The sequence below is a fragment of the Echinops telfairi genome, unplaced genomic scaffold (assembly GCF_000313985.2).
Source record: "Echinops telfairi isolate 266 unplaced genomic scaffold, ASM31398v2 ScPeMD7_7469;HRSCAF=8507_1, whole genome shotgun sequence".
Taxonomy (NCBI): Eukaryota; Metazoa; Chordata; class Mammalia; order Afrosoricida; family Tenrecidae; genus Echinops; species Echinops telfairi.
Window position 1 is genome coordinate 83,023,335 of NW_022111373.1, and position 13,496 is coordinate 83,036,830.

The following is a 13,496-nucleotide window of genomic DNA, read 5'->3' on the forward strand; positions in this document are numbered from 1 at the left end:
CCTGCCCAGCAAAAGCCTAGTTGTCAATGCCAGCAGAATGGTTCTCCCAAGAAGGAGCATCAGGAGGACTTCCCAAACACATTAGTTCATCACCAGCTATATGACAGAGCAATTGGTTCCCCGCAGTGACAGCTCACAGAAACACATTTTTGACTTCACATACCAAAGACAAGGATTTCCCTGTTCAGCGAGTTATCGAGACCAGCCTCTGCAAGAGGAGTCACTTTGAAAAGAACACAAAAAAGCCAAAGAATTATGGACTTCACACTTTACTTGAAAACAAATGTTCGACTTTATCAGACAACACAGAACCTCAGAGAAAGGAACACCAGCCCTACACATATACAAGAATTGTACTAGACACTGCTTGTTACATACTTGAACGCAACGATTTGTCTTGGCTGAAGGTGTACTGGAAACACAGTCCATGCACATATACATATATACAGGTTCGCAAGGGCTCTGAAGTTGTCAGGTGTCACACGCTTTCGGCCTTTTCACCTGGGTATCTTTCTGCCATTTATAATGGACAGGAGGTTTCCAAGGCTTCCGTTTCTGCAGCCCTATCACAGGCTGTCTGCAGCTTAGCTCCCCTCTTTATCTGTAGGACACTACAGTGGGTGGGGAATGGATGCGTGCATAACATCGTGTATCAAGAACGCCCCTGGGTACACCCGGGGCCACCCAGACAAGGCCATTAAAAGATGACTGTCTGCTTAAACCCCGTGGGCCACAACTACCTGACCATCACTTAGTATTCAAATGTCAAGAAAGGTAAAGGAGGTGAACATGGTAGAAAAACAGAAACTTGGCCAAGGGGGTAGGAGCGTGGGCTCCTGCCCTGCCTTTGCCTGGAAAACCTACTGTGTCATGTATGCTTCTGAGATGCAAAAATGAGGCAAAAAGCATAAATACCCTGTCTACTTGCTCAAGAGTGTTGAAGCAGAATTATTCATGAAACAGCCTCTAATGAACCATTTCGACTCAACTTTTGCATTTTTGAAATGGAATAAAAATTAGGTACCGAGGCACCTAACTGGGGTGTGCTACAAGAGCAAAAACCAGCTCATAAACAACGGCTACACTTTTGAGTGATGTGGCCGGGGAGAAGGCCACGCAAAGCCTTAAAGCAAAGACGCAAACTAAAACCCGGGGAATCTTATTGTCTGGCGATGAGAGGCGAGATGGTTTGATCAGTTCCGTCAAGTTTCAGAGCTGACGGTCTGGCTGCTGGACTGACTTACATCTTGAGTCGCTTTATGGAAAAGGGTGGGGGTGGGGGCGCAGGGCATACATTCTACAGATGATTAAGTCAGCTGCGGGTGCGGCTCTTTAAAAAGAATTTTACAGGGCTCAGCACTGAAACAGAGGAAGACACCCTCGCCAGCAACATGTGAGAGAGACATAAAGTTGTGGGCCAATCAGTCTAAAGCGGAGAAAGAAAGATCAGAATTGCAAGGCTCCACTTCAATTGATCAGGCTTAGTGTCCGTGAGTAGAATGAGTCCCTAGTTCTTGCAACACTGTACAATTCCTATGGAATCCAAGGGCTTTTGTCCACTGGAATCAGGGAGCAACTCTTCTCTATCTTCCCGATTTGGAAAGATGGCTTTCGCCACAATCCCCTTTCCTTTCCGCACAGGGAAGCACGGGTACAATGACTTGGGATTCCTGAAATGGCCTTGCTGTCCTTAACAAGCTCCCTTTGGCCCAGAGCGATGACAATAGTGAACACATCTATTTTAGGTTATGAATTGAAGGGGTAGAAACATAACATAACACTCGAATAAAAATATACTTCCCTCCCCCACCAGCCCAAGCTGCATCTAAAAGTCATGTTTGGGGTCTGCCGTGGTCAAAGTGATGTAACACAGGGAGAGCATTTCTAACGGCACAGGCTCTACCTTGAAACCCAGGTTCTAAAGCAAAGGCGAGCATGGTGCCGGGAACCCAATGCCGACAAACTCCAGAACTTCCTTCATCAGAGCCGCTGGGATCAGACCAGCTGAACTGTGCTGGGAGCTCCCCTGGGTTGGTGGTCGTCAGTCGGTGACGATACCAAAGAGAGTGGGGAAAGACTGTACTTTGCAGTTACTCCCTTCTGCTCTGTGATCACGAGAAAGTGCGAACCATCTCCCCACCCTTCCTGCCGCCCCGCCTGCTGACCCTTTCGTTCCTTACCCCACCCCACCCCATCCCTAGATTCAAGCTCATAATTTCTTCATGAAATAAACATCGCCAGGTACCGTATTCTAAGAGTCTTGACACAGTATCGTTGGACTCAGCCATACTTTGTCATAGTCACGGGTCTTTTTCTTTATTGAATAAAGCAGCTTTGAAGCTTATCGGGCACTGCCCAACAAAACATTCAGTCCAAAAACCTGTTATGAACTTTTTAACCTTGGGCTAACAGCCAAGTACTCTGTACAAGAAAAACTGTAAAATAGTTCATAGTTTTCTGTTTTAATTCTGAAGCCATTTTTTTACTGGCATCCTGTACATTTCTTCTTTAAAAAAATAACAAAATGAATATTAACAAAAATCAGGGACTACAGTATTTTCAAGCAACAAAAATCGGTGGGGAAAACTTATTCGGAAGGAACATTTAAAACGGAGATAACTGAATGGAAATGAAGGATTGCATAGCGCTGTGACTTTAGCCTTCAGCAAAACAAGAGAAGAAGCTATTTGGTATTAATACAAATCCATCTATTTGATAGTTAGTCATCCAATAATATGTACATATTTTATATACTGAATGTCATTTTTCAAAGTCCCGTTTCCCAAGCTCACTTTCTCAGTTGGTGGGTTGTGGGTTGCTGATTTTTCTCCTTTTTTTTTTTTTTTGTCATTTTGAAGTTTGAACAAAACCCGTTCTGGCACTTGGTGACGACAGCGTTCCCTCTGAACGCACGTGAAGTGACATTCTTCCAAAGTGACCCTTGTGAGAAGTGCCTTTTTGCTGCACATCGTTCGTCTGTTAGAAAATGAAACCAGCCACAGTGCACCGTGCCCGGGGCGGCGGGGCAGCCACCCGCCCAGGCGAACCCAGGCCGGACCTCGCTTTCCTGGGCCCAGGGGCTGCTCAGCCCATTCACCTTCCGGTTTACAGAGTCCCAACTCGTAGCTGGTAAAGCTTCAGAAAGCACTAACAAGCACCATGGTTAAAGGCCTCTTTGTCCCTGGCACGCAGAGATTGCTGTATTTCTTTGTTTGTTTTTCCTCTTTGTGAGTTGTGGTGGCTTTAAATTAAAACAGGGAAGAAAGAAAGGAAAACCACTCCGGATTAGAAACGTATGGTCACTCAGCCCTGGGCCGTGCGTCTCCCCTGACTGCTTTTGTTATGTCGAAGAAGCGCTAGTCCTATCCAAGAAGACAGCGGGCTGTGCCTCCGCGCTCAATTCGCAGGCCAGGCTGGAGGAGAACCCTTTGCTTTCCAGAGGCCTCAGGGTGGTCGGACGTCAGGAGAAGGATCCGCGTGTCGGTCGGTGCTTCATCGCCTCTGCTGTGCATATACCGGGTAGGCTAGTGTGACGTTGAGGGAGTCATTGTGCTGCACCAGGGACGTGTGTTGGTAATGTAGCACCAGTTCTTTCAGCGAGTTGTACAAGTTATAGGGCTCCGCGAAGCCATACCCGGTCGCTGTCTTGTTGATGACACAGTGCTTGACCTCGCCATCCACCCTAGAGGGGAGGGAAGAAAGGAAAACGCCCTTCAGAGCCTGTCCGGGACATGGGACAATTCTGCAAAAGGTTTCTAGGAAGCCATCGGGGAAAGGGCACTCCATTCAGGCCACCTCAACTTGGGTGGGGTGAAGCCCCAGCTCAGCAGTGGAACGCTGGCTCCATGGCTTCCTTACTGGGAAGTAACCCACCCGCATAACATAACCCACATCTCTTCTCTAAGAGGAGGATGCTATTAGCTATCAGCAGCTCTGAGCAATGGAATCGGTATGGGCTGTGCATGGCAGCATGGATGCCTGCAGTAACCATGGAGCCAACGGGAGCGTCCCACCACAATGCCACAGCCAGTGCTGCCACAACCTGCGTGGTAACCGCCACAGGACGCCTTCTTTTAGGCTGTCCTCTGGGCGCCTGCACACCCCCGCTCCGCCCTCCGCACGGACTTCTCTTCGCCTACTCCCTGGCGCTTAGAGTTCTTCTGATTCCTTCTCGCCTCCTCTACCGATGTTTCTCTGATTAGATGGAGAGAGTGTCATGCCCCCCCACAACTTTTTTTATAACCTTTCACGTCTTTCTCTCCAATGGTATTGTGCCTGTGCATGGGGCACTTTTAAAAGGAGCACCCACGCTATGAAGGAATAGGAAGAAAATATAACACACAGCAAAAAATATGGGGCCTCTTTTAGGTTCTGTTTCGACCTATAGATACGTTCACCCTGTGGGAAGCCCTCACGCCTGAGTTACCTCAGTTCTAAGGAGGTCTCGGTCGTGGGTAGCAAATACAAATAAATAAAGCGGTAATCCTCCTCAGTACTTTGACAAGACGGGTATGTCCATTTCATCTCCTCGACTACATTACCGCTGTGCTGCAAGGCTCTTAGGAGGAGCCCTGGTGGAGTAGGGGTGATCAGCTGGGCTGCTAACTGCAAGGTGAGTGGTTCGTAACCACCAGCCTCTCCGAGGGAGAGAGATGGGGCTTTCTACTCCCGTCAAGTTACACAGGCTCAGAAACGCACGGGCACGGCGGTCGGCAGTGAGTTTGGTGCCTTGAGTACGGCTCTTAATACACCAGAATGACTTGAAATCCTTACGCCCCAAGGTGGGAAGGAGGATGGAGGGATGCATGATGAGTCCTCGAGAAATGTTAGGGGGCAAAAGGAGAGCGTGCTGGAGATACATACACGACAGAGCAGGCGTAGCAGCCCTGTTTACTGCTCTCTCGGACAAGGAAAGTACCATCCCGCTTCCCTCGCAACAGGTTCTCCGCTTTGTTCCGGTTGCTGCTTCCCACGTTCCAAGTCTTCTCATCGTGGTGGGGCAAATCCTCATCATCTTCCACCAGGGAGTATTGGCTGAGGAGGCAGGACAGATGACCTCTAAGTGAAGGGCATGGACGCCACCACCTTGCCCGGCTGCCTCCCCAGGAAGGGCCTTCTGGTCTCTGCTGCCCTGCCGCTCTCTTGCCCAGCACCCCAGGCCAGCGGTCCCACGTCTGACTGCAACTCAACACTCCAGGGTTGCTCACTCATCACGCCTGGCCCTCAGGATCACCCCACCGGACTAAGACTCAGTCGCCACCCAGGCCAAAAAGGAGGGCACGCAGTCCTCTACACCCCACTCAGATCATAGAACCCACCGTGTCCCAGGCACGCCAGCTTTCAGTGAATTCAAACAAAGCATCCACGTCGTCAGCATCAAAGGACCCAACGTAACTTTGTTTACACACCACCCTCTCCAGACTGTTCCAAAAGTATTATGGAATTTTTCAGATGCTCAGGGTCAGCCTGATCAACAAAGCATGCCATTTGGCACCATGAGGGGTAAAAATAAACCCCAGCCCTGCTTTTTAAAAAATACTCGCTAAGAGGGCAGCGTGTACACGCGTTCTTCTGCATCAACCTTCCTTTTAAAAAAATACTCGCTAAGAGGGCAGCATGTACACGTGTTCTTCTGTAGGGGCCCCACACTGCGTGAAAGCCCTTGCTTGCTCGGAAATCAAAGCAGACCCCGTGTTTCCCTAACACCAGAGCGCGCGCTGGCTCCCGCCCATTGTCAGCAACTACTCACTCTTCAGTATTTTCGTTTCCCAGCCACTCGTTCAACTTCTTCTGCCGGACGCCTTTTTGCGTCAACCACCTGTAAAGAGAGTTTTCAGAAGAACGTGCGTGAGTAACTGCCCCGCGCGGTGCCAGTCGTCCCCCGTCGAGCCCCTGGCCGTGCGGTTCTGGTTCAAATACTCACATCAAGTATTGGTCTCTTGTCTTTCTCAGCTGGATGAGGTCTGGCTTGATACTGTTCATCCGTTTGTCAATCTCTCGGTACTCGGCTGCCTGCTTCTTCAAGTCTTCCTCCAATCTTCTTCTGCTGTCGACAATTTCACTGATTCGAGACTTTAACTTTTCATAATTATGCATAATCCTACAGGCAAGAGAAACAGGGCTGTCATCGCCTGGGTGCACCGTGGAGGCTCCCCAAAGTGAACGCCGGGTTTCACTAAACTTCCCGGCAGTTTTCCCCAGGGAAAAGAATGCTCTCTCTCCCTGTCCTTATTAGAATGCTTCCAACGTCTACTAAGGTCTCCAGAGCTTTGCTTCTGTGTAGCACAAGGGCCAGAGAGACCCCTCCCCGCGAGTCACCAACCTCTGTATTTCTTTCTCATTGCCTTCGCGTTTAAATTTTTCGATGTATTCTTTGCTGTACCGCTCCTGGGTTTGACACTGCTCCTCAAATATCTTTATGGTTTCATTAAATGCTTCGATCGCTGTTCTTTTCATTTGGATTTCCTAAAACACAATGTCATACAATGACGTCATACCTTGCAGGGAACAGATGACCAATTCTCACTGCAAGACACTCCCAGCCATTTGGTATTACTTATGCAACCATTTAAGTACTGTTAGGAAGGTGGAGTGTGGTTGCTAAAATGCATTTAAATAAGATTGAGGAAGCACACACTTCATGTACAGGATTTCCCTGATCTATGTGGTCCCATTTAGGCTGCTAACCACAGGTCAGCAGTTTGAAACCACCAACCCCTCTGTGGGAGAAAGACCGGGCTTCCCACTCCTGGGAGACATATCAGTCTTGGAAGCCCACGGGGCCAGTTCTACCCTGTCCTATAGAGTCGCTATGGTTCCGAGTAGACCCGGTGGCAGTGAGTTGGTTTCTTAATTGTTTTTGGAGGGCGCATGACTGCCCAGAAATTTCCGACAGTTGGCATCTTTTTAAAAAGCTGCGCTCCTGAAAAAAGCTCCCCTTTATCAGCAGTTGAGGGCAACCTCATGCCACCTTCGACTCCCTCTGGTGGCCTCAAGGACACGACTGGTGAGAGCGCATTCAGCCGGCGGGAATCCTGCCATCAGTGTTGGCATGGCTTCTCCTGGCAGGGTGTCTTGACAGGGCAAGTCTCTGTTTCGGAGATTATTCAAACCTGGGGGCGCCTTCAGTCTTTAGTAGCTGCCAATCCACAAAGCATTCCCATCTACAGTCAGGAATGATGCTAGATGAACTCAAAACATCGCAGCCACCTCGTCCTTCTTCCCGTGAACTTAGGTTGCGACACTTTGATACCCAGAGATCTCATCGAACAAAGCCACTTTCCCAGAAAACTCACCTGCGAAGTCCGGGTATAATCTTCATATAATCTATCATATTCCCGACTTTTCTCTTGGAATTGAGCATTATATTCATGTAATTTCTTCCCTACAGCTTCAATGTTATCTTCTTTGACAACTTGATCCTGGAAAGATTTGAGATTAGAGGGGGAAAAATTGATTTTGAGGCACTGGGATCCACTAGCAATTGTTTAAACCAACAATCCTACATGGATGAGCGGGGTGGGGTGGGAGTGGGAATCCCTTCAAGGAGTTTATTTAGGGGGAATGGAACGATATAATGTTGTGCTCACAGGTGTAAAGTTTTTCACCCTGGATCACATGTAAGCTGCCTGCTTCAACACATTTCCAGGTATTACAAGTACCTCACTTCAACACCAACCCCATGGCTGTTTCAAATGTACTTACCTGTTGGTACTTGGACACTGGGTAAAGCAATTTCACATCCAGCTTGGGATTATACTGAGCTAGAGATTCAGTCCGGTAGTGGTTGATTAGTTCAACCACAGAGTTGAAAGTTAATGGGTCAGAGAAGCCATATTTCCCATCTCGGTGAAATATTTTGATTAATTTGTTATTTCCTCCTTTCCTGGAAATACAGAACAGAACATAATGGCATCTTAATTCCCGATTGAAATATCCATCTTCAGCTCGGCCCCAACCCCCCAATCCCAGCAACCTCCTCAGACGCACCTTAGTGTGAGAGTGTAATCACCGTGCATTTTTGTCGAGGCGTCTCGTACCAAAAATGTGCCGTCCGCCGTGTCTCGAAGTTTTTCATTCACTTCTTCCCTAGAGTGGGGGGAAGGGCGGGAGGGTTGGGGAGAGAGAGAGACAGACAATGCTCATCTCTGACATCTAGCAATGATTCTGGAATACTACACTGCATTTTCAGAGTGACACAATGTCTGTGGTTTTTCTGTGGTGAAGTTTTAGTCTCATGACAGGTGCCTGAACACTACTGGGGGGGGGGGGCCCTCCCTACCCCCACCACCACCACCAAAAGGGAACTGAACTCGCTTTCACCACTGTGGGATACAGTTTTATTTGTTAACCAAACACACCAATGGTTCTTAAAAAAAAAAAAAAAAAATTTTTAAGGCATTAAAAAAGTTACCCCCAAAAGGTTTCTCCTTAGCCCCTCGCTCCTTCCCCCAAATAAATAAATATATCAGCAACCAGCAACGGCATTTTTAGGGCAATAATTATTAATTCTTCCAGTTCAACAATGAAACTTCCTGGTATTTAATTTCCTGTGGCATCCAGCACCCACAGCTATCCAGCACGCAGACTTTTTTTTTTTTTTTTTTTTTTTTTTTTTCCGGTCGTCTTTGGACCAGAGCCAACAATGCTCCGGGCTTACGTTGGATGGCATCCTAAAAATGGAACTCAGCAGGCTGGTGCTCTGCCCCCACCCCCTCTCAATCTAAAACTGTATCTGGTGCAAACTACAAGTTTCTGTGGCCTTACCTTGAGATATCTCCCCAGTACCATTCAGCATCTTGTAAGGACATATTGTTATTCATACCGTTGTTGGCTACAGTAGTGGGTTTGGGTGGTTTAGGAGGCAGTGCTGTAGATTTAAGGAAAAAGGGGGAAAAAAAAAAAAAACAGTTTACAATCCCCAATCACAATTGGGACATTTAAAGTGACAACAAAATGTCTTCGGGTGAATAACTTTCTCTATAAAATAGGGATTAGGATCATTTTGAAAAGTAGCAGTGATTCACAATTCCTTGACACACTGAAAATGTTTTCCCTTAACAAAACTTAAAAAAAAAAAACCCTAAAAATATCCACAGTATGTGAGAGAGAAGAGAGAGAGAGAGAGAGAGAGAGAAAAAAAAAAGGAAAAAGAGAGACAATACAAAGACAGAGACGGAAAGGGGTAGAGAGAGGAACTCAGAGATTAATTGGGCTGGCCATGTGAATGAATGTTATGGTTGTCCCGAGCCGGGGAATTTTCTACTCCTGGCTGCTTGCTAAGTTTCATGCCTGGCCAAAGCCATCTAAAGTAATAAACCATGAACATGTGAGCTGGAGGAGTCAAAGGGATTGGATTTCATTTCCTCCTTTTCTTTAATTAAAAAAGTCGAATTCTGTTTCTGTCCTGCACAAATGCTGCTACAGTAACATAAACGTTCATCTGTAGCAATATGAAATATAAAAAGAGAAGGAACTGAGTTTCTCTCATCTTACTGTTTCAGAGAGTGTTCTGCCAGAAGTCACTTTAAGAAACTCATCCGTGACCTAAATCTCCTTAGTCTGAAGGCTGATATTCTGTTGAAGAAATTGTGCTCTATAAACCAAGGGTGATTGAAAACCATATCCCCCGTTCTCAATGTCAAACCAGCACACATATACCAACTGGTAACTACTGTGTCATCTATTATTTCTTAGGGGGGTGGGGGTGGGGTTAACATTAGAATAAAGAAATTCAGAAAACAAAATTTATCTAGGACTTTGAGCTAAAATTCTAAGTTTGAAAGCACCACGCTGCTACCACCTTTATGCAGCAATGATTTCAGGTGTCTGAAATGAGTAGTCTACAAAGATTCCCGATTAAACACTAGAAAGCCAGTTGTTTCTTCTTCTTTGCCTCACTACAGGATGTTCATATAAGACAGACCAAGCAAAGCCTCCACATCTGACTTAAATATAGAATGGTTTCGGGTCACCCAGGACCGAGTTGCAATCACTGCCACATTTTCCATGCTTGCTGAAGCACCGAGTGTTACCACTGCAAAGTGCCACACGGTTCTCACCCACTGTCAACCAAAAGAAAGCAGCACAGAAGGTGCTTCTTTGTATCACAGGAACAAGACACAACAGTATAACCCAACAACCACCACCACCACCACCCCTGTGATTCACAAGACACCAGTGACAAACTGGAATTCAACTCCTCTCCGTTCAAATAAGCAGCAGCACTTAACATACACAGCCTCCTCCGCTTGCTTCCACGGGCATGCCAACAATTTGTTTCATTCTCAAGCGCTGATCAAACTAATTGTCATCCCAGAATGAATTAATAAAAGCAGACATCTACAGAGGGCATGTTACAGTAGCTGTCACAAATCAAAACCAAAAGAATCACAACATTAACTAGCTCTCTACAAGCATACTGCAGGATTACCTGGTGGATCCATTTCTATATAAAACATCAAGTCTGTGCCACAATTTATATCTGTCTTAGCATATTCTATATCCAGGTCTTCCATATTCCAAACAGTGTTGTACATTTGTGCGAGAGTTTCCTTGGCTGAGCTCAGTTATAAGAAAAGAGTCCGGCTTTCTTTGTAATGGTGTCTTGGAATTCATTTTAAAACCTATAAGGGGCTGCACTGTAACCTATTACATCACACAGCCCAGCCAATCAAGTCGGAAAAATGTCACCAGACCACTCCTGCTTCCTCATTTCCCTCCCAGACCAGCCTTCCCACAAGCCCAGCCTAGAGAAGGACGGCTTTTAACAGAGGGGACATGTGTACAGTGTTCATCGTTTCGAAAAGGTGTTTAATTTGACCGCTCTCTTCCAGCAGTGAGTTCTTAATTCCTTTTTCAGGACTCTTTGCAGCATAGTCTGCTCCGGGGTTGGCAGGGTGACAAAAGCGGATATGCTGCACACGTAGCTTTGTTTTTTCTTTCCCCTTTCCCTGGAGCATGCATCTGGGTTTACAGAGAGACTGGTAGCTCCGTGTATGTGAGGTTTAAAAATCTCACAATGGCAGCAGAATAGTAAGCTTAAGGTCTATTTCAAAGTCTTTAAATATCTCCCAAGTATACTTTAAGCAGCAAGGCTGAAGAACTCAGGATATTTCCTTTCAGTCCTACATAATGCACGGAAAACTCGCAACTTACAGATGGTCACACATGCACCTCCTTAGAAAGCACAATGGGGGGGGGGGCCCGCGAAAACCAAAAAAAGTCTCCTTTACCAAACAGTGCAAGTGTAGGCTAGACTGTATGAAACAACAATGCAAATTCTCAACAGGAACGAAGATGCATATAACCAGCAGGAATCGGCAGCATAATTGTTAACATTAGTCCTGAGGCTGTAAATGTTACAGTCACACCAAAGTGGGCAAGGTAAGGTGTCCCTTCGAGAAACGGAGGAAAGAGCGATCCTTCTAAATTATTTCCCCCATATGAACCTGTCTTGGGCTTTATTGTGCTTAGGAAAGGGGTGATGTCATCATTTCTTCCTTCCTTTTCCCCCCCTTTTCTTTCCTGATCTCCTATGCCTCACTCTGGAGACAGATAGTCTTCCTTCTTAGCAGTATTGAATGTAAGAACTCAATTCCCCTGCAGATCTAATTATTCATTTCAGTTTTTCAAATATCATTCTCCATAGCATGCTGCCACTCTTCACAGGAGCTTCAGGTGCACGCTCCTGTTGAAGCCACCTCTCTTTATAGTCACAATATTGTGATAGGGTGGAGGGAGGGAGGGGGAGAAAGAACCCCTCGTGTAAGTGTGGCACATTTTAATAACTAGAATGGCTTTGTAATCTCTGCCTGTGTATGTCACACACTTCGGTGACAATTTAAAGAACGTGGGGCCCACTGAGATTTGTTCGCCTACACTTTCTATCAAATCTGGATCATAAAGTATATACAAATTAGACCAAGGGCAGGGGGGTTGTCTGAGCCTGATTCCTGTGGACTGCCCCTCCCCCTTCAGTTTAATTTAATTTCTCTGCCCGTTAATGGGAAGACAAGTTTACCCAGTCCCCTCCCACACTTTTCTATTTACCTAAGGGTTTAGGTAAACCTACACTCATATGCAAATTTTAAAAATGGTAAAAGTGGTAGTTGGGGGGGAGGGGAGGGGGAGTGGGGTTCGCAGCTTAATAAAAATGTTGACTCTTGGCTTCTCCAAAGAGGGCACGCGGCAGGTCCCAGAGCAGCTGCTCCAGGGTGCACCACTGAGCCGGCCAGACAGCCTGCAGGGCACTTGGGCGCGCTGGGTGTAAACGGAGCGGCTGCTGGCGCCCATGTGGCACACCGACCCTGGAGGTGGCAGGCAGGCAGACAGGTGATTTTCCATGGTCTCTGCAAAGCTTGGCTTGGAACCAACTCCCAGCCACACGTTTTGTAATTCCCTCTGTCCTTACCTTCCAACCTAAACCTCATCTTTCCCTGGCACCGTCCCCCACCCCTTGCGGGAAATAGGGAGTGTCTCCCCTAATCTCTCCTTTCCCTTCTTCAGGCAGCAATGACTCTCTCTCTCTCTCTCTCTCTCTCTCTCTCTCTCTCTCTCACACACACACACACACACACACACACACACACACGCGCCAAAACTTGCTGCAGACGGCAGCCTTTTAGCAAGAGTAGAAGCAACAGACGCAGTGACAGGGGCACAAATTAAAGGCAACTTACTTTGCAGGTTATGCATTTCAATGGCTTCCCGTGGAAACGCGCGGAGCCGACCACCGGGAGAAACCACCACCAAAAACTCCCCAAAGCGAATCTTCCTTCCACACCCACGGGGGCCAGCCCCCACGGCTCCCCCTAGTCTGCCGCGCGGCCCGGCTCGGGGAGCGCGCGCAGGGGCGGGGGCCGAGCCTCGGCTCTCGGGAAGGGAGGGGGCACTCGCGGCGGATCCGGCCCCCGCCCGCCCGCCCGCTCCGCAGGCAGCAGCGCGCCCGAGTGCCGGCCGAGCTGGGGAGGCCGCGGCCCCGGCGCGCGCACGTCTCCCCGCGATAAAGATCGCCGCTTCATGATTAACTTGGGCAGGTTCAAATATTTGCTGAGCTAGGGATTTCGCGCGGGGGAGGCGGGGGGAAGGGGGGCAGGCTCGAAGCCAAAGTCAAAGTTATCATCGGCTCACAAGTGGCCCAAGCAGGCCTGCCCCGCTCATTTTTAGCCGAGGCAATGAGAAGGCCATTGTGAGCGGGACCGAAAATAGTCTCGGAGACCGGCTGCTGCGGCGCGCGCGTGCGCGCGCGAGGGGCTCCAGTCACCGGTGGTGAAGGAGGCCCAGTGCGAGGCCCAACACAGGAAGTGGCTGAGCTGGTTCAGCAAAAAATAGAATCAAAGCTTTCCTTGTAAAGGCCTGGACCTCTCGGAACGGCCCGAGCACACTGCCTTGCTAGCTCGTGTGTCCACCTCCTGCACCACCTCCCATGCACTTGCACGGGCAGCCCCGCAGGTGCAACAGGTACAGCCCTCCCGGGGCCATTCAGGCAAGGAACG

General features: G+C 48.0%; 1 protein-coding gene across 3 annotated transcripts in view; it reads right to left on the minus strand.

Annotated features, from left to right (window-relative positions):
* Positions 1–253: 253 nt before the first annotated feature.
* PIK3R1 (phosphoinositide-3-kinase regulatory subunit 1) overlaps positions 254–13,496 on the minus strand; it is an 80,901-nt gene continuing 67,658 nt past the window's right edge. The window contains exons 1-10 of one of the 3 annotated variants that reach the window (XM_004703561.2): positions 12,681–12,786; positions 8,767–8,869; positions 7,990–8,088; positions 7,705–7,885; positions 7,296–7,421; positions 6,323–6,465; positions 5,924–6,100; positions 5,750–5,818; positions 4,864–5,034; positions 254–3,682 (exon numbers count right to left, since the gene is read on the minus strand). In XM_004703561.2, coding sequence (XP_004703618.1) covers positions 3,493–3,682; positions 4,864–5,034; positions 5,750–5,818; positions 5,924–6,100; positions 6,323–6,465; positions 7,296–7,421; positions 7,705–7,885; positions 7,990–8,088; positions 8,767–8,869; positions 12,681–12,696 — 1,275 coding nt within the window. In that variant the 5' untranslated portion in view covers positions 12,697–12,786 and the 3' untranslated portion in view covers positions 254–3,492. Of the gene's footprint in view, positions 3,683–4,863; positions 5,035–5,749; positions 5,819–5,923; positions 6,101–6,322; positions 6,466–7,295; positions 7,422–7,704; positions 7,886–7,989; positions 8,089–8,766; positions 8,870–10,432; positions 10,586–12,680; positions 12,787–13,496 lie in introns of those variants that run through there. The other 2 variants (XM_004703560.2, XM_004703559.2) reach the window with 2 other exon arrangements.